General features: G+C 46.5%; 1 protein-coding gene across 2 annotated transcripts in view; it reads right to left on the reverse strand.

Moving 5' to 3' along the window:
* Positions 1-1,595: 1,595 nt before the first annotated feature.
* The window catches only part of ACAN (aggrecan), a 75,361-nt gene continuing 56,281 nt past the window's right edge, over positions 1,596-20,675 (reverse strand). Inside the window, exons 14-19 of one of the 2 annotated variants that reach the window (XM_073304164.1) lie at positions 12,038-12,151; positions 8,138-8,296; positions 6,716-6,798; positions 6,078-6,222; positions 3,606-3,788; positions 1,596-1,900 (exon numbers count right to left, since the gene is read on the reverse strand). In XM_073304164.1, coding sequence (XP_073160265.1) covers positions 1,812-1,900; positions 3,606-3,788; positions 6,078-6,222; positions 6,716-6,798; positions 8,138-8,296; positions 12,038-12,151 — 773 coding nt within the window. In that variant the 3' untranslated portion in view covers positions 1,596-1,811. The remainder of the gene's footprint in view (positions 1,901-3,605; positions 3,789-6,077; positions 6,223-6,715; positions 6,799-8,137; positions 8,297-12,037; positions 12,152-20,675) is intronic. The other variant, XM_073304165.1, reaches the window with a different exon arrangement.

A 20,675-nucleotide genomic window follows, 5' to 3' on the forward strand; every position in this document is an offset into this window, starting at 1 on the left:
AGGCCCTACTCTCCACACCTGTCCATGGAGCACCGGTCCCCAGCACTGAACTCCCTTCCCAAGCCAGAGACCCCACGGCTATAACGAGCTACAGCAGCAGATGCGGCTCCAAGGCTGGGATGGGACATTCAGGGGAGGGCTTCTGAAAGGGAGAAACCCTCTTCCCTGCTGTGCTGCATCCTAAACCTCACTGCCCTAAGCCTGATAAACGCTCCTGCTTCAGGGGAGACCAGAGAAGTTTGGAGAAGCAGCAACAACAGGAAACTTCGTCACAGTCCATTTGGGCTCAAAGGCTTATGGGATGCCCATTGCGTTCCCCCTAACAAGCACACTGCCCGGCCTGTTCAGGAAGGCACCGTTTGCTTGGGCTTTTAAGGCACATTTGTTGCTTCCACTCATATACACATTTGCCTGGGGAGGGGACCCCGGTGTGCACACTGCTCTGCCCGGCTAACACGCATCCACATGCACTCAAAGTGTTCCCACAGACAGACACCCGGGTGCCCGTGTGCTGGATGCCATCATGGCCAGCATCAGGGTACCGAACCATGGGGTGGGGGTTGGAACTTTAGAGCTAAAAGCACCAGCCTCTACAGCATGAGCTAAAGAGCCAGGCTCTGAAGCTGGAGCCGACTCCCAGCCTGTGTAGGTAGGGCACAGAGGGGCTGCTCGACTCACACCACAGACATTTCACAAGCACACACGCCCAAACGTACAGTGGCTCACAACCACACAGCTGCCTACACGCAGTTCACCAGGTAACAGGAAGAATAAAATACAACCGGTTTTATTGTCCAGGTTTCACAATAGCGCTGACAGCAGCAGGCACTGCCGTGTGTCAGGTTCTCATTTTAGGCACAAGACTTATAATAAAAAAAGGATTTTTTTTGTTTTTTGTTTTTTGTTTTTTTGCTTTTTACAAAAACAAAACCCCAAAGCTCCCCTCCCAGGCTGGGTCTCCCCGCCCCTCGTCATGAGCAAAAGCGCAATTCAGGATACGCACACACAGGCTCCTACCAGCATCCTGGAGACTTTGACTAAGGCATTTAAATTACCCCTCCCACCCCCAAAAAAAGACTATTCCAATTTTTCTCTCTTTATTATCATTTCTCATCATTATCATCATCATGTTTCAAAAATATAAATAGGTGCAGGGAACCCTGGTGCCCTGCACGGTCCCCCAGAAAGAGCGCGCCATCACAGGATGGGAGCTGCTTCGCCATGCGGCCTGGGGACGGGGAGACTCGGCGGCCGGGAACCAGCGGTGGGAGAGAGGGGAGGGGCCAAAACCAAGAGGCTTCCCTCCCGCCTCATCCCTCCGTCTCACTCTAGCCCTTCCGTTCCCCCACTTTACATGCCCCTCTCATACATTCAGCAACACTTCACAGCTATTGACTGCCCCACCGCACCACCCCCTGCCGTACTGCAGGATTCTTTTAAAATAAAACAAAGGTGGCGTCCACCCCAGCCATTAAATAACAGAAATAATTACATTGTTTGTGGATAAAATCAGGAAAAAATAATCTTCTTTATTATTTAACTTAACCCCCCCACCCGCCCTCTGCAACCCTCCCACCCCTTCCCCGAAGGCACAAAGGTATTCGGAACCGGACGGCTAGTCAAAACGCTGGAATCTAATTCCCTTTGCTTTGGTGCGCTGAGGTTTGTTTGTTTTTTTATATATACACAAAGGTGGGGTTTTTTCTTTAATATATTTTTTTTCCTTATATGACAAAAAAGCAACAACAACATCAAGAAGAAGAAACTGCCTCTGCTAATATAATTTCCATAAAAATCTCTCGCTTCCCCCTCTAACGGGTGGGTGTCTGTGCGGCTCTGCCATTGGTTCTCGACCGATTCCTTGGGCTCCTCTTGTGTAGTCTGCGTTTGTAGATGGAGGCTGTGGGAAGAGGAGGAGAAGAAAAGGCACCTTGTTACTGGGAGAAAGTTACAGAGCCCCTGCTTGTCCTTAGCTGGCTCACCCCAGGCCTCTCGTTCCCTGGAAAAACACTGCGGGGGCTGCTTGCAAGCTCTGCCTCCAGCCATTTGGGCAGCGCGTGCCCCGGCGCCAGCCCGCTCGCCACCAGACAATCAGGCCTTCTCTTGCCTCTGGTGCTCTGGGACCGGAGGAATCAGTGGGGCGTTTTCAGAGCACTTTGTGACGGCCCCTGTCCCCCCCCCCCGCAAACACTGAATTTAAAGAGAGTCAGGTGCCTCCTGGGAGCCTGTTCAAAAGCATCCTGTTCAGAGACAACTCCGCCGCTGTCCGTCCGATATGGTCTATATTTCTTCCCCCTCCTTGTGAGCAGACGCGCATAGAGGCAGCCAGACCAGCTCAGACCAATGGCCCAGCAAGGAAGGAGACCGCCCCTCCCAAGCACCCATAATGCACCCAAACATTTTGTTTAGGGAGGCAGGGGCTCTGGGGTCTGTCCACAGCTATAGCACTGCTACACTGTGTGGCATTGGGCAAATCCCTTCCCCTGCCTGTGCCTCAGTCTTCCCATCTGTAAAAGGGGGATAATTCCAATTTAAGCCATGGTTGCATAGCTCTTGGGCTAATCCTTCCTTGATGTTTTATGTTTCCTGCTTCTGTTCAGAGCCTTACTGCGGGAGTGGGATGCAGAGAACAAGGGCTGGGTAGACAGGCTAAGCTGAGTCTTACAGAGCTCTCCTTTAAGGGGAGCCCCCACCATGCACCCATTCCTCACTCCTTCCCTCAGTGCCTTTAGCTCAGTTGTGGATATTGCCAAAATAAACCATATAAGCTTCCCCCCACCCCGGCCCTGAAGTGCAAATTTCTCCCTCCTTGGGAGCCCAGGTAGATCCATTTTAGCTGCTTCTCCTCCCCTCCCCATGAGCTGTCCCCCATTTTCCTCAACAGCCGTGAGGAGCCCTGGGCTCAAAGGAGCCAGCGCATCAGGGAGTGGGGCGTTTTGACTGGGCAGAAGCTTTCAGGCTATTGGCAGCTGCACTGACTCAGAAGAGTCAAGGCTGCATCTCCAGCTGATCCCCGTGGTCCAGACTCATCCGGGAGATCTCAGATCCAATAATCCTGGTAACACATGAGCTTTAACTGAGACAAAGAACAATCTTGACTCTCTGGCACAGGGAGGGAAAGCGTCCCTTCCTACTGGCCTGAATGGCAGCAAACCTGTTCCTTCTGTGGGCGAGGTAGTGGATGGAGGACACCCCTGTCTGGGAGCCATAAGTATCTCTCTTGCTTCTGCACTTTGGCTCTCACCCATCTCACCCACCTGCTCCATGTCCCTCAAGTTGCTCCACCTAGAAAGAAATGGAGGCAGCTCCCTCCAGAAGCCATCAGTCCTACACCTGGAACAGCCAGGGAGGCTGGGGTGTGTGTCAGGCAAAGCCGCTGCTCTCCCTGGTTGGGTTGCCTCGACAGCTCTCTAGTTGCCTCGACAGCTCTCTAGTCCTGAACTCCTGAATTCAAGTCCCCGCCTCCCCACACTGTATCGTGTGGATTGTTTCCAGGAATCAGCCCATGGACTCCTACAGCTTGGCCCTGGCTGAGTGCCAGCCTGGAGTCTCAGAGGCCTGCAGGGGCCATGGTGCATAGAATAGGAAGGAGGAACAATACGTACGATCTATGCAGCCTATCCGTGGTTCCTCCCAGTGGCCATTGGGCTGGCACCGAATCGTAGGCACGTGGCGTTGTATGTAGCCCTGGTTGCACTGGTACCGTACCATGGAGTTTATTTCATATCGGTCCTTCTTCCTTCCAAAGGTCCTGGCGTTCTCTACCACAGGAGGGTCCCCACAGGCAACTGACAAAGACAAGCAAGACAGTGAGCAACTGGCAGCTCAGTGTGTGCCTGCTAGGCAATCAGCCAACGAGAGCCGCAAACCAAGCAGCTTGGGTTTAACCATGCTGCTCAAGGGGAGCTGGCCACATTCACATACAGTCCCTGGAATAATAACCAATCAACTCTGTTTCCCTTGTGCAGTTTGTCCCAAAGGATCCCAAAGCGCTTTACAGGCTGTACATACAAGGACTGCTTCACTAACCACTGAAATGCAGCCACTTCTGGGGTGGAAAGGGGCAGCTGCATATACAGGGATCATTTCCCACCCCACCAGGAATTGGCTGAATGGCTAGTGTGCTGTTCACTGCTCCTGTGCTGCATGGGGTGAAGTATGAGCTGCTCTGCGCTGAGCCTGAGTGGCTGGGCCCCTGAATGTACATTACTTGTGAAACACAGATAAAGCATCAGCCTGTCTGAGTCACTGCAGTGATGGCAGAGGCCTCTGCACTGCAAGGCTGGCGAGCACACCCAGCTGCAGTGCAAACAGCCTGGCCATCTCCCTGCCGATGCCTTGGATCCAGACAGGAAGGGGCTTCTGCACTGGAGCTTTATTTGGCACCTATTACATGCCAGCACTTGATGCCAGTGTTGCTAAGTGCCTGCCATCACCCGGGCCTGACTTGCTGTATTGCCACGTCCCTCAGCCAGACTTGGGGGCTACGGAGGCAGTTAACAAAGGAGGGATCGTTTCCTTTGTTTGGGGGGCTCTAGATGGAGGCACTAAATAAAAGGCAGTTAATTACAAACCAGCCTCCTTTTGAGATTCTGCTGCAGTTACCACTGGCTTGGAAATTTAGTCACGGGGGATATTAAAATTCTGCGGCTGGCTGGGAAACTTAGCAACAAGGTTCCAAAGGGTTCCATCCCTCCCCTCCAGAAAGGCAGGACCACAATGAGTGTCAGGCAGGAGAAAGCTGCTGCCAGGAAGGCGTTTGTTGTTTCTGTGCCATTGGGGGGCCTGGTGGATGGGAGCGGATGGCTTGGGGGAAGCTAGACTTTACTGGCTGGCTCGGAAGAGGGGCAAAAACTGTCTCCAAATGGGGGATGTGGGGGCTGATGGTAGGGGAAATGGGAGTGGTACCGCCCCCCTGGGGCCTTGAAGTGGGAATGTTTGGGGGTTATTTCACAGGAAGATTGTGAGCTATGGAAGGGCACTTTCCACCCTCCATAAGCTTCCTGTTAATCCACTCCCTCTGCAGTCATAGAATCATAGACTTTAAGGTCAGAAGGGACCATTATGATCATCTAGTCTGACCTCCTGCACAACGCAGGCCACAGAATCTCATCCACGCACTCCTGTAACAAACCCCTGACCTATGTCTGAGTTACTGAAGTCCTCAAATCGTGGTTCACACCACCTCTTCAGCTTGATCCAGGGCTGGATGGGATCAATGCTTGGATACGAGACCTTCCAGGAGGACCCAGGTGTGGCAAAGAGCAGTGAGAGTGACCCAGTGGTGAGTGCTCTGGGTCAGCACTGACTCACCCCCCACAGTGCAGTGCTAGGGAGTACTATGCTGCAGGCAGTTCTAGACAGTGCTGTGCTGAAGAGGTGGGTGGGTGTCTCAGCAGGAGGGACGGACTCTAGTGGCCCAGCATAATGCTAGGGGGTGCGGTGCTGCTGGAAGTACCATCCTTGGGATGACGCATCAAGCCAAGGTCCTGACCATGAATGTTTATTAAAGATTTCAGGGCACTTTTTCCCAAGACTTGAGGTGTGTTCGTACTGGGGTCCTGGCCAAATTCTAATTCTGCCTCCATAAATCCTCTTTGCTGTTTCAAATCCACATAGGATATGTCTTCATTTCCTCTACTAATATCTTACACAGGTCGCTGTGCAAAAGTTAAGGTTCACGAGAAATGAGTTAAGTTTCCTGGGTTTATGGCCAGTATTTATTCCTGTTAGAGTCAAGGGGTGACTCAAATGTGGACCACTGAGTCCTGCAGTTGCCTCGGTCAACTCCGTGGAGGGTACGTATCCCAGCCTGCAACGCTGCATCTTATCGAAGCAGAAGCCACATTGCTTTCTGGGACGAGTCATCTCATAGGCTGCCCATGCAAATTAAGGAGGAAAGGATCTGCAAACTGCTCTATTTGATCCACCTTACATATAGCCCTTAGCACCCAGCAAGTTGCCAGTGGGACCCTTGGTAGGGCAAAGTTTGGCTGCTCTCGTGCTATTGGTTTAATAGCTGTAGCCTAAGCCTGGACAAACACCCCAACCCAGAAACGAGTAGCACCAGGACTCACCTGTTCCTTTCTTGCATGTGAAAGGGAGGTGATAGTTGCATGGGACATCATTCCACTCGCCTTGCTCATGCCAGATCATCACCACACAATCCTCTCCTGCCGCAAAGAAGTTGTCGGGCTGGCTGGGCCGCCAGTTCTCATATTGCTGTGAAGAGATAAGAAGTCCTTCCTCTAAGTTATGAAGACACTTGCTTTGTTCTCTTCAGCTCTCCCTTTCCCCTTGCTTCTTCTCTCTCCCTTTCGGCTCTTTTCCTTCTGCTTTTGTTCATTCACTCTCCCTTGCTTCTGTTTTTCTGACTGGTTCTCTCTCTTCCTCCTGGGTCTGTCCCTCTCATCAATGGAAATCATGTATTTTTATTATCTGTATTATGGTAGCGCCTATGAGCCCATTGTTTTAGACACTGTACAAACAGAGAACAAAATGACGGTCCCTCCTGACCCCAAAATAGCTTATGGCTGGCTCCATTCAACGCTTGTCCCACTGTTCACACCAATGGCTCTAGGGTTCTGTCCCCAGGCAGCAGCTTCATGTCCTGACACAGCACAAAAAGTCAAAGCTTGCATGGAAGCGGGCGGTTCTTTCCTGAAATGACTCTCAGTGAAGAAACAAGACCCCCCTACCCCTGCACACAACTCACGAGGGAATTTCCATCAGACCAGCGGAAGTCGTGTTCGATAGCCCTGTCACTGAGTCCAATCCACTGGTAATCCTGGGCATAGTCTGAAAAAGAAAGACAGGGAGAGACGGGTAAGAAATGGGAAAAGGAGTCCCTCCATCACTCACCTCTCCCATGCTAGTCCAGGCGACACCAAAGGGCTCTGCCAAGGATCTGAACACCATAGCTACATGGTCTATATCTGGACCACATCAAGGGTTGCTTGACAAGGGGTAGTTCTGATTGAGGAAGCCAGATTGGTTAAAGGTGAGGTGGATACATCTCCTTCAGTTAGGAAGTGAGAGCGTCTAAGCTGGCAATGCTCTGGAATGTCACTGTAAAGGTGGCTCCAGTTTGCCAAATTTGTCCCATGACAGTCTGCTGTTCCCATGCCAGCGGCTGCCATGCGGCTACTACGGTTGGAGGTGTTAGTCCTCATGTGGGCGAAGGATCGTTCTTCCTCTGCGGTCCACCAGCCCTTCAGAGCGAGGCCACAGAGAGGGAGGCCACAGCACAAAGGGAATGGTTCAATCTTGATGCCTCAACACAAGACCAATTGGGCCACTTTTTTCACATGCCTGCAGGCACCCACGCCTCCCCAACTCACTAATGGGGGTGAGGGAATTGCAGACTGGCATTCAGATTCATTTAAAGGGACAAACGGGTGGTGTCAGCAGAAGGCATGTTCCCAGAAACCCCAGACAAGGCTGTGGAACACAGCAGAAGCTTCACCTGTCCTAATCCCCTTAGACTGAACCTTGGTCGAACAGGGTCCTGCTCCCCAACCCAGCTGCCTGAGGATCCCACTCCAACCGGATCCATGGTGTGTGCTCTCGTCTCTGAACACAGGGGGCAGGGAACACAGCTCCTCCGCCCCTGGAAAAATGGGAGAGGTACTCCCCCCTCTCCTGAAGTGTCCAGACTCCTCCAGCGCCTCCTCCTCCTAGCCGCTGCGGCGAAACCCACTCCCGCTCTGGGTTGGAGCTATCTGGAGCTGCTGCCTGACCTGGGCGGCTGTCTCACTGGCTCCAGTGTAAGGAAGATGTTGCTCCCACCCCAGCTCACTCCCAGGCCTTGCTATTTCTACCCAGTCTGGAGAGGGGGGTGGGCAGAACAGTCAGGGCTGCCACCCATCCTGCTCTGGGCAGCCCCAGGGACCAGCCCTGCAGAGTCTCCTGCAGCCAGCAGGGCTTTTCCCTGCCTTTCCTCCTCTTAGTAGCCAGGGGCACAGTGGCACCAGTGCTGAGGGTAGAGGGAGACTGGCTCCCCTTGGCTCCTTCTGTTGGCTGGTGTGGGCTGCTCCCCACATGCTCCGCCCCACCTCGGCCCACCCCCACCCCTAAATGGACAGATTGATCTGTGCCCAGCCACTCTCAGATCCTGGCCATTACCCCCAGCACTCACTGTTTACAAACTCTTGTTCTTCTGGAGTGATGATACTGCTCAGGTGGGACTGATGTTCCCGGCACCGGGTCTCAGCTTCCACCCACGTCTCTCTCTGTTCAAAGTGCTTGTAACAATGGCCCTGGAACTTGGTCCAGCCCTCGTCACAGTCCTCCAGGTCTGAAACACACAAGAAAGGAATGAAAGGGAACCGCATGCCTGAGGGCAGTGTGCCAACCAACTCACCTCTTGGCTGCCCAAGCATTCATGGAACAAAAATACAACACATGGTTACACCCACTAAAGAATAAACTTTGATATTTTTGTATGTTACATCCACGGGAAAATGATCAGAAGGCAACCAAGGAATAGTTTATGGAGGGGAAGTAGGTTAAAGGCCCTGCAATTTACATGGTGATAGGCACTTTTGAAAAATCTAACAGACAGATTCCTGAACATTTCAAGCTCCAAGTCAGGTTCTGAGACTCTGGCTTTGAGAAATAGCCCCAAACAACACCACTTCCCCCCCCTCCCACCCCCCCAGAGTTGTCCTGCTGATTTTGCTCGCCTTGGAGAACAGCTTTCACCTTTAAAACCTGCATTTTACTCCCCACAATCAGTGCTAATGCATCAGAGATGGGAGGGAAGGGCAGGAGAGGTCAGAGTTTAGATTCAGTTGGCTACATCACTATTCTGAGCCTTCTCAAATGGAAAAAGCAACCTGGTGAGATCACAGAAAAGGGAGGCAGGGCAGGACTTACCATATGGGAGACAGAAAAAAAAACTTAAAGAAAATATTTTTAAAAAGGAGTAGAAAAAAAGCAAAAATCTGTTGCCTGCTTTAAGTGGTTATTGCTGGTGATTATTGAGAAATGCCATCAAAGCAAATTAAAGGCACAAAATATTTGACGGGCTCTATATTATGGTTGGGGCCAGAGCTTGAAAGGGAAAGCCTTTAAAAGGGAAGTTAGCTCCTATCCTCTTCCCTGCAGAGAAATTAACCAGTTTAATTTATTTTAACAAGGGGGATTGTTTCTTTTGAACTGAAGCTCTAGTCCAATGTGGAGAGGATGTGTATGGGAGATTCTCCTCAGGTCATACAAGGAATAGACACGCAGGAAAGGGCATTAGCTGGTAGATGAGTCCTACATTAGGAAATGTGGGCACTGGAAATGAATACTTGGGGCCACAGAAACTCTGGCAACTGACTCACAGGCCACAGGGACTATGAGACTAGCTGTGCGGGCCTTGGGAACATAGGAGAAAAGGTAAGCAAGGGATGTAAGACAGGAAATACAGAGAAGTAAAACGCAGTCTTTTTAAAAAATGGAAAAGGGTAGAGCAGATGCAAAGGAATAAACAAAAGATGGCACTTTGGGGAATCTTTTGTTCTCTGCCATCAACAAAGTCATACCAATACCTTCTGAAAACCAAAAGGAAACAGGGACAGATACAGAAATGACAACAGTTGGGGCAGATACTATTATGATGATAAACCCATCTCCTCCAGATAGACCCTTGCATTGCAAGCAGTCGCACTCAAACGATGGAATTACTATGTCTTTTGGGCCTTGAATGTACTATGTCCCATCATCTCTTATCTCCTCCTCCACTGACTAGCACCTAGAGTCAGAACAGCCAAGACAAGATACAAAGTCAGAGAGGAACTGTCACTGTGAGGCAGATGAGATATGATGAGCCTATAGATGAGGAAGAGGAGCACTGGTGTGGAAGGAAGATCTAGTGGTGACAAGATGGAGATTTATTTAGTAGCAGTCTTTCAGTGGCAGAGAGAGTTCTTCCATCTATCATCCTTTCTCAGCTCCTTGTTGCCTAGGGTGGTGGGATTTCATTATTCCTTTTGGCCACTCAGCAAATGTCCCTCTAACCCCATGCAGGGCAGATGTTTTATATTCCACTTTCATGAAAAAACCTCTCACCTTGGCTATTGTCCACCTTTGCATTCCAGAGTACCCCATCTCCCTTTAACTCATCAATTCCTCTTACTCCATTCCTGTGAAGCTCTTCAACCAGGGGTACACACAAACCCCATGCAGACTTCAATGTCTGACCCTCCAAAGACTGGCTAGTTGGTGGGTCCTTTGAATTCTCTTTTTCTGCCTTCTTCCTCTACAGACCAAGCAGACCATCTCTGCTGAACCAACCTTAGGGAGCAGGAGCTGTGAGAGCACTCACAAACCTGGATCTTCTCCACCACATCTCCGAGAGCAGGGGAGGGAGTATGTAATGTGCCTTTCAAAGTCTCTTTTTCTGGTGGCTTATGTCACACCCCCTTTATAGACTATCACAACCATTGAGTTGGGATGGAACACAATGCACAGTCTCAGTAGGACATTCTAACAGAAAATGCAAGGCTTTCCTATATAGCAGTTACCTATGCAAAAATGTGGAGAGCAGTTGCAGGTAAAATCTAATCCCATGAAGTGGCTCTCTCTCCAGGCTTTAGAAGCATTTAAGAATGACTGACTTGTGTGTATGGCACAGAAGAGCTCATCTAAAATGCTAGAGCTCATGATGTTCTTAGGGAATCAAATAAGTTAGAGAAGGGAAAGTAGATCATACATTCTACCTTGGGGGTAATGTTGGGTATTAAAGGGGGCTTTTTCACTGATATTTAGAGCAGTAGGCTGCTCTCATATGTCCCAGGGTAATCCAGGGTAAAGATACCCCTTGATGTCAAGGTCCCATTAATAGATGCACTGTTATGAAGAGAAGAGATTAAACTAGGTTTGGGTCAATCATTGGAGTGGTGTTTCAATACAGCCGTTAGGCGGAATACTCCCTATTATAGGAGGTCTCTTGCCTCTTCTCAGGCGAGGCTCCTCTAGCAGAGCAGCAGGAGGTGCTAAAGGTCAGGACTGAGGTACACTGGAAGAGGTAAATGAAGGAAGCTTGCATGGTGCCTGCTCACAAGCGCAGCCATTCCTATCAGTTCCTCTCCTTTCATGAGCTCTTCCACACACTCATATTAAAAGGAGAAAGAGAGATGCAGAGAAAGAGAGAGGGAAGATCAAATGCGCTTTCCTATTGCCCATTTGAAGGTGAACAGGTAGTACTTTTCAACCTACTTCTCCCTGGCCTTGCAGAGCAATGCAGGAACATTTTTCCTCCTTGAGAAACAGACAGAAAATCAGGCTTTCAGGGACTTGCAGTAAAACAAAATCTTCCTTTGTTTTCTCCCCCAAACCAAACGGCATTTGTGCACACAAGAAAGTGTCACTCTGATAGAAAACCAGGATATTTCAGTTTCCCTCTCTGTGACTCACACTGCTTGCCATTGTCGCCATGAAAGTCACATTCACTCGAGGAAACGACACAAAGGTCAGGTGGAGACGGAGAAGAGTCACAGGAGTGAATGAAAGCCCTTCATGGGTGAATCCGCACAAAATGAAACACGGTCATTTCACATGGCTCAGTTCATGCATCTTTCACTGAAATCACAGAGGAGCAGAGAAGGTTCACATGCCATGAAGATGTACCTGGGACAGTGTCCGATTATTACAGGTGGATTGGAAGGCTTTTCTTTGGTCCAAAAGCATATTTGTGCTTATGTCAAACAGTATCACACTATCACGTCCTTTATGCAATTTTACAAGAGAAAACTACAACAAAGAGAATAATTTCCCTTTCTAAGAAGCCAAGGAGACACCAGGTTCCCTAGGAGCTCTAAAGCTCCCATTGTCTCCTAGAAGTTAAGAGAAATTTCCCAGAGAAACAAGATGTTGTGATCAAAAAACAATAATCACTTGTAAGCAAACAGCGTAATCTTTTGCCCAGTAAGACGCATTTTATCTGCTGTTAGGAGTTAGCTTTTTGAGATGAGGGCGGGATTGGTGGGGTTAAGTTTTTTTGGGGGAGTGCAGCTGTTAGTAAAATTAGCTGAAGCCAGGTAGGCCGTACCGATCTCACACAGGTCCCCTCCGTAGCTGGGAAGGCATAAGCATTTGAAAGAGTCGATGCCATCAGCGCAGGTAGCTCCATTCAGACAGGGGCTTGAGTGGCACTCATCAATGTCTGCAAGAAATCAAGGGCTGCCATTAGGACTCCGGGCAGGGAACTCCACCAACAGGAGAACTTGTTTCTTTGCTTGTTCAGGAGGGAGCGTCCATGGTTTTGGGAGCGCTCGAGAGTGGGTTACGGGTTTCTTTTAAGAACTACTGCTGCTGCTACTGTTGAAGAAATGAAAGCAAAAAGCCCAACCCACCCTAGGAAGCTGACATCATTTTCCACTCAAATTTCTGTCACTTGATCACTGGACAACACTATGGTGATATCAGGGCAACATCAGCAGAGGTCGGAGGGATGCCTTTCAGGGTATCCTGCTCAGTATCTTTGGATATCTGTTGTGTCTCTTCCTTGTCCATCTTTGCTGCCTAACTTGACCAAATGTGCAAACTTGTGGCTGTGTCAGCCTCCATCAGCTAAAGTCTAAAAGACAGACGTGGGGCTTCTCTTAAGTAAGAGGAACATCTCAAACACAGCGTCATATCTTCCCTCTCCCTCCTTGGCTTCTCATTTTTGACTTTTTCTAACCATAGTCCAGATGTCATGCTTCAGCCTGAGCTCCCAGGGCTAAATCCTCACCTGTTCCAGAGCACAGCTGCTAGTGAGGGGGCTAGCATAAAGCCAGCTGTGCCAGCTTGACACCAGTCAAGGATTTCCCCACACTGTGTGAACTGCTGGCTGCCCATTTAGGACAGTTTTATGGACTCTTTGTACTGCTCCATTGATACAAAGAGCCCTTTGGGTGGGTCCAGATTTGGCCCCAAGTCTTCTGTCTCCCAGTCTGTCAGTTATCCCAACATGGACAGTACATGTCATCACTGTAATGGCATGCCTAGCTCTCACCAGTTCGGGAAGGGAAAGGAAGGGAAGCGGCTTGGATTAATTGGGTATCATGCTCAGAATGAGACCAAAATGGACAGTTTGTATCTAATATGCCACAAAATCCATCCTTCTACATTTTTTTCTTAACATCTCTCCAGTCTGAGACTTAATCCTATTCCTCAGTGAGTCTTGAAACCAGAAGGAAGAAATACGTTAATTAGAATGAAAAGACGGCAGAGATGAAGTCAGTGCAAGAAACCATAGACAAGCTCCAAAGAGTGAGAATGTAACTGTGCCCAAATACCTACAGAAAGGGTTGTAGACAAAAAATAGTAGTCACTGGTTAGCTCCTTTAGTGAGACTTTTCTTCTTTCTTTCAAAGTCTTGCTTCTCAGACTCTGACGTCCTGGAAAGTCTTAAAGATGCTGACTGTAACAGAAGTCATCTGGCTGACACCTCACACTGCACTTCAGTGCTAGAGAGTTAGTGGGAAAGCAGACTCGGAGAAGATGAATCAGAGAAGGACGTGGACATGGCCATAATGAAGCAGAACAACAATCCATCCAGTTCAATATTCTGTCTTCTGCCTCATTGGATCAGACTAACAGTCTGTCTAGTCCAGTACCCTCTCTCCAGCTATACCAGAGCAAAGCAGTGATCCACCTAATCAAGTTCCCTCTCTTCAGCCATAAGAAAACAGACAAGTGTTTTACCTTGTCTATCTTTCTAGTCACCCACAGTGACCCATGCCAGATGCTTCAGAGAAAAGTGTAAACTCCTATAGCACATCAAATTGTAAAGTATTAAATGATGGGGGAAAGTCTTCCTGGCAGCAGCTTGTAGTCAGCTTGCACTTTGAAGCATGAGGATTGAGAGCCCTTGTTATTTATATTCTAATTTGTGTCCCCAAAGTATTGCAAATATTCCCCAAATGGCTTATCAACCACTTAAACCAGCTTTGCACTTGGATCTTCATGAGTGCAGGGTCTGCTTCTACATTAAAATACTAATTAATGTTTTCTGAGCTATTCTTTTTAGTGTAATGGGTGGGAAATGAAATGCCCAGCTTTCATCAATGCTAATAAGCATTTTGGGACTTTCCAGAACAAAAAGGGAATTATTGACCTAGTAGAAAAGAATGGATGAGTCAGGTTGATTACTACTTATCTGCTCACGTCTTTGGAACTTAGAAGATTTAAAACACAAAAGGGAAACTGAAATGTGTTGAGAGGAGATTAAAATCCCAGTACACACCAGGTTCCCCAGCAACAGTAGCAGCAGAAGTTGATGCCATTCACAGTGGTCTCCACCTGAACAAGTAAGGAAAGATTCTCCTTTGTCCATTAGCTTCTATTAAGTGGAAAGCACGCTGTAGAAATGGAAATAAAGCATGTACAGGAGCTAAAGCAGAATGTTTAGCAGGGAATAATGGGTTCTTCATTTGTCTTCAGTGACAGGGACTAACATTTTATGTGCCCAAGGTCTCTTTCAGATGCAGATGATCTGCAGTGGTCCCACCTACTCAGGCCCTGGAGGAAGAAGGCAGCAAATACACACGCAGGCTAGCGCACTGCATCAAATCAGGAAATAACATTAGAATGGAACTTGCTTTTGTGCTTGTATATATTATGAACTGTACATATTATATATACTATATGGATACTCAATATATATACCCCATATATAGACACACAGGGTACATTTTAACAGTGTTGTAAAAATAATGCAAGGAAATACAGAAATACTTTTTGAAATGCATGCTGCAAATATTTTGAAACACATGAGGATAATAAATATCAAACTAGCCATTTGGCCTGTTAACTCTTTGGGGCAGGGACTGTGCCTTCCTCTGTATTTAGAAAGCACCTGGTCTCAGCAGTTACTGGTAAATTCAGAGTCTCACACATGTCAAGACATATGGAGTTGGTGTGGCCGATTCTCCATTCACCCTGTAGTACTTGGTCTTAGAGATTTTTCTGAACAATAAATAATATCACCGACTAGCATCACTCATGATATAGTTCCTAGATACACTAGAGAACGGAACTATGATATTGCACACGAGCTCTGGGCTCGGAGCTTTACATGAAAAGGAAACTTCAGTAAAAGAAATTTAAATCACCCAGTTACTTAATGCTTGACATTTTTTGTTATCCCTTTAGTTGCTACAAGCACATATTACACATCCACAGTCTTGCTCACCATTCAACCCTGCACAACAGAGACTCTCAGAGGTGAGGTGAGGATGCAAGGACCCTTCAGCAGCTGGCAGCTGTCACATATCTTAACACTGAAGGAATTTACAAAGCCACTGTTATTGGATATTTGTTATTTTATGTAAATTTTCCTAAAAATGCATGTTTGTCTTCTCACGACTCCCTTGCTGGTCCCCCTCAAATAGCTTCTCTACCAGGACAGGAAGAAAAGATTATTACTATTATTTAAGTGCTAACAATGTACGTGGGGCAGTACAAGACAGACTGAGACAACCCCTGCTTTGAAGAGCTTCTAGTCTAAGAGAAAGACACAGAAGACAGAATGCAATGGGGAGCCGAGAACAGGGAGCCCATTTAAAACATTAACTCACTTCTGGAGGGCATCACGGAAATAAGGGGTCTTTAGAAGATGATTTATACTCACCGTGGTATCATAGAACGTTCAAAAAGACCATTCAAATGTCTTGTCACAACATGGGTTTTCTAGCTGATGTATTCTTAAAGGGACTAGCGTTTCAAGCCTCACTTTAAAAAAAATGTTTTCATGATTTAAAAAAAAAAATGAAAACAGGGTGTCCTATTTAATAAATGTCAACTGTTGGTTGATGAAAGCAGAGAGGTAGCCGGATTACTCTGGAAGCTTCATTTAGGCAAACACAAAATAGCTTCACCAGCTTGTTATTCCCTTCCTAAGCTCTAATGTTCCCAGGTATGTATTGAATTTACTCACTCCTACTCTGTTCAAGTAGTATACAACTAGATCTTCCCATGCAGTCTTGCAAACTTAAACACAATAACACTGTTCTAGAACATGAGAAACTGGAAGAGAAACCATTTATAAACAAATGTGAAACTGACCATTTTACTATCATTGCAAACATGAACAAACAGCATCAGTGATGAAAAATACATTAGAGTTTCAGAACTGTTTCCCTTTTAATTATCTAAAATGTTATTGGCAGTAACAGTGGTACAGACTTTTTAAAGATACAATACATGTGTTTTATTAAAAAGGCAACTTAGATCACTGATAGATTTGAATACTGATTAAACAAGTTTAGTTTTGTGTTTAAAATATTCACTAAGGAGGAACAGCATGCAAGCAGGAAGGATATGAAACACCACTCTAACATAGAAAAATTCCTACAGTTTTCTTGGGAATGAGAGTAATCTGTTTGGAAATACAATCTGGCATCCAAAATCCTGACTCCATTCTACAGCTTGAAAAGCAACACATTTTCAAAGTGTACAACAGCCCCCACACTGACCTGTTTTTATGGGGTTTCCTGGTGTGTATGAACCACTAAATAGAGACTCAAAAGACCAACTAAACAATATTTTTTTAGAGAGCCAAGAAAATCTTGCCAGAAATCATAGCTTTTGGTTTCCAGGAATTCCTGGGAATATTATGACAGGTTTCAGGGTAACAGCCGTGTTAGTCTGTATTCACAAAAAGAAAAGGAGGACTTGTGGCACCTTAGAGACTAACCAATTTATTTGAGCATAAGCTTTCGTGAGCTACAGCTCACTTCATCGAACGCATACCGTGGAAATAGACTCGGAAGGGAGAGCATCTTATCGGCGGGTGCGACCCTGTCTGCACCCGGTGGACAATCAGATTAATTCATCCAGGCTGGTTGGAAAACAGTTGTCAGTATGGATGCAGCACCCCAACTTCGCAGTGAGACGTGACTCTCATCATATTCACATGGTACTTCCATGGTATGCATCCGATGAAGTGAGCTGTATCTCACGAAAGCTTATGCTCAAATAAATTGGATAGTCTCTAAGGTGCCACAAGACCTCCTTTTCTTTTTGGGAATATTATGAACATTGATCTGGTGGGTTAAGCAGGGAAGAAGATCCCAAAGCCAGTAAGGTGGCATCTAAAAGATAACTCCATTCACACGTTACCTCTGTTGCCAGATCCTGATCAAAGTGGAAAAGAAGCAGCTGGAGAAAACAATTCTTTTAGATGTGAGAGATAAGTAATGGCTCTTGGCAATAGTACAACTGAGTAGTGACTTGGCAGCAGATGGAAAGAGTCTAATTTCTCTGATTTAAGCCATAGAAAAATATATAAAAAAAATGAAATTTAAGCCTCAGGATACAGAGGAGGAGAAAATAACCTGCCACAACATAGAAAATATTCTATTAAACTACAAAACTCAGACACTTATCAGGAAACATGTTTATTTTGTGGTTCTCCCTCTCAGTGCTATGTTTACGAGTGATGACTTGATTGCAAGCACTGAGAGCTCAGGAATCTCGGGAATCCTTGGCTCCACAATATTATATGTAAAAGAAAACTCACTTTATCTGTACAACAGGCCATTATTTTAGGTTGTATCCTCAGAGCTGGTTTTCCATAAGCAAATAAGCCTTTGACTTAATGTCATAAAACAGCCAACAGACACCAAATAACTGGATTGGCCAGTAAAGACATCTGCCAGATCTCAGCTGGAACTTGTTAGAGCTACCTTACCCTCCTTCATAGCCTGACTCTCCCATTAAATAGAATTGTATGAATCACTTGTGTGATTTTTTTAAAAAGGTTATTCTTCTACTGCTTTCTTTTAATCAATAAAATATATCCTTCAGGCCATAAAGAAGCATTTCACCCATTAGGACTCCTTCAAAATCACCTAATACACTTCAGCTGTTTTGGCTGGATGGGCAGCAGATCCAGAGAGATGCAAATCTTTTGGTAAATTGCTGACATTTCAGCAAATGTCAGTTTTTTCCTTGACCTGACTGAAGTCTTTAAAACCATCAGCTAGTTCAAAAGATGTAAACCACAGCTTTTTCACTGAAATGCCAGTACAGTATTTTTGCTAATACTTGTGTGCCCTCCAATTTTGCCAATTGTAACAGGCTTCTGCACACAGTTGGCAAGAGTCTGGATGAAGAGACCAGTTATGTGAACAAGACTTCAAATTTGCAGGGCCGCCCAGAGGATTCATGGGGTCTGGGGTCTTCAGCTGGGTGGGGGGGTGTCCTTCCGCTCTGGGTCTTTGGGGTACTTCGCCAAAGACATGGAGCAGAAGGACCCCCTGCTGCCAAATTGCCACTGAAAACTCTCATGGGGGGCCCTTGTGGGGCTCGGGGCCTGGGGCAAATTGCCCCACTTGCCCCCCCCGGGTCGTCCTGCAAATTTGAGGCTCTTGTGGGACCCTAATTCTGAGGGCAATAACAGATTGCTGACAACTGACATGCCCACATGGACCTGAGCATTCCTTGGCTAGAAGCCTGGAAAATGCCAGCATCCAAGGGTTAACCTTCAATCCACTGGCTGACACAACTCCGACTTTGGCTTCTGGCGTTGATATCTTGGGGGAATCATATGGTATGGTAGAGGAGAGAAATTTTCATTTTTAAAAAAACTGATCACTGAATCCACTTGAAAACCTCACCAAAGTAGGCATAGTAGGAATTTATATGAAAAACTAGCACTAAAGGCCCACTTCAGCTGGGTCTTTGCTTTGGGCTCCTTCTTGCAAGATGAAGTAGATTCCATTCTGCTTTATTATTAATTATCTTTTTTGATTATTCTTCTGGCACCAACCAATGGTCAGCACAGCACCAGACACAGCTATCAAGACAGTGCCTGTCCCAAAGAGCTCACTTTCTAGATTAGGAAGACAAGATGCACCAGGAGAACCAGAAGAAGGAGGCAGCATAGGTCCATTATTAAATACTATTTTTGCTCTCAATATGCAGATTCTCCCTTTCATTTCTCTAGCATCTCTCATCTCAAAGGATCCCAAAGCACTTTGAATACTATCTTTATAGTAGAATTGGGCTAACATTGCAAAATAATCTTTGTGAATATTTGTTCCATCTTAAAAAAATCACTTTGTTTACACATTTAGGTCTTATTTCTAGATTAAATTCACCCTTTTGTGGAAGTCTAGTACAAGGACCAGGCATCCCTTAAGTTCGGCTCTGAAATAGGACTTGTGTGGGCTCTTTGCCCACTGGTGAATTTCACTCTCCATGAATATGTTCGCAAATGAGCTTTACTAGCCCAAAAGGCACATTTTCTGCTTGAATGCTGGAATAGTCACTGAACACAGATTCTAAATCACATCTCTCCCTGCAGCACAGTGCACCTAGAACTGTGCTGGGGTACCATGGTCAATACTTACTCATAAGGAGGAGTGCCCCCTACAGAATCACCCACACCACTCCCTGCAGCATGGGCCCCCTGCTACCATGCTGAGGTACTCAGGTGAGTCCTGAATAGTCCCCTCAGTGACAGTGTAGAGAACAAGTGCAAGTGGGATATTGGAATCCTTTGATTTCACTGATTCATGAGCAAAGGGAAGAGACTACAACTCAAATGAGAAGGAGAGTCCAGTGAGTCATGTAGCCTCCACAATACTGAAGCTTCATGAAGATAGAGGCTGGCTCCTGTCACCTGTTCTCCATCTATATGTATTAAGAAGTGACAAGGCTCTGATTTCAGGGCTTGGTCCTTCATATCTGAACTATATCTCAAGTCATGCTGGTAACCTTGCAAACATGGAAAGACTGCCGTTTGATTGGCTACCGAAGGTATGGGCGGGGTTTGAAGTGACGATCACATGCACGGGATACACCATCAAAGAAAGTACCAGACAAAATAAAAATTTTATTAGTAAGACATCAAAGAGAAGGAAGTGGGGAGAGAGCAAGAGAGCACTGATGTATCAGAAATATAACAAGCTTGATGGCCAATTGAGACCTCATAGACATAATGATCCTTTGTATCACTATAGCATCATCCACCTGAGGTTATCAATTGCATTATGAACAGAAATGAATTAAACCTCGCAACCTACCTCAGAGGCAGGTAATTATTAACATCTCTATTTTTGGATGCAAAAAGTGAAGCACAGAAACGTAAAGTGATTTACCCAAGACTCCTCTGTGATTCAGTGGCAGGTATGGAATTAGAGCCCAGCTCTCTGCTCCAGCCAGTAGAAGCGCTGCTTCCAAAAAAAGCCCCTGCCTAACCCAAAGCAGTATGCATTAGTGGTTTAATTGAGTTAAAGTAAATTGAGAAAGTAGTTCTGGGGGCTATGATGATGGTGGTTTTTTTTTTAACTAGAAATGACTGAGCAAGTCTGGTTGCATTCATAGATTGTACCATATATAAGCAAATATATATGAAGGTAAAATTTCAAAAAACTTTAGAGGCACAATTAAGCACATAAAATATACACACAAGTGCAGACCTAAAGTTTCTTAAAAAGAGGCCCATATTTTATACAGCGTGCATGTCCATCCTTGCATATTGCAACCTTGACTTGGGCTAGCACAGGTTACATTCTGGTTTGGTATCAAAGTGAAACTGAGCCAGGAATGGGAAGTGCCAAGGAATTCCATGTTATCCTTGACTTAGTTCTCCGCACCCTGACAGGCAGCGATAGCCAGATAAGCGGTCGCGGTGGAAGAAAATTCCTGGTTAATTGCTAAGGGAAGACTTTTTCACAGTAACATCAGGTTAGGCA

Source organism: Lepidochelys kempii, chromosome 10 (assembly GCF_965140265.1).
Source record: "Lepidochelys kempii isolate rLepKem1 chromosome 10, rLepKem1.hap2, whole genome shotgun sequence".
In the NCBI taxonomy this organism is placed as follows: Eukaryota; Metazoa; Chordata; order Testudines; family Cheloniidae; genus Lepidochelys; species Lepidochelys kempii.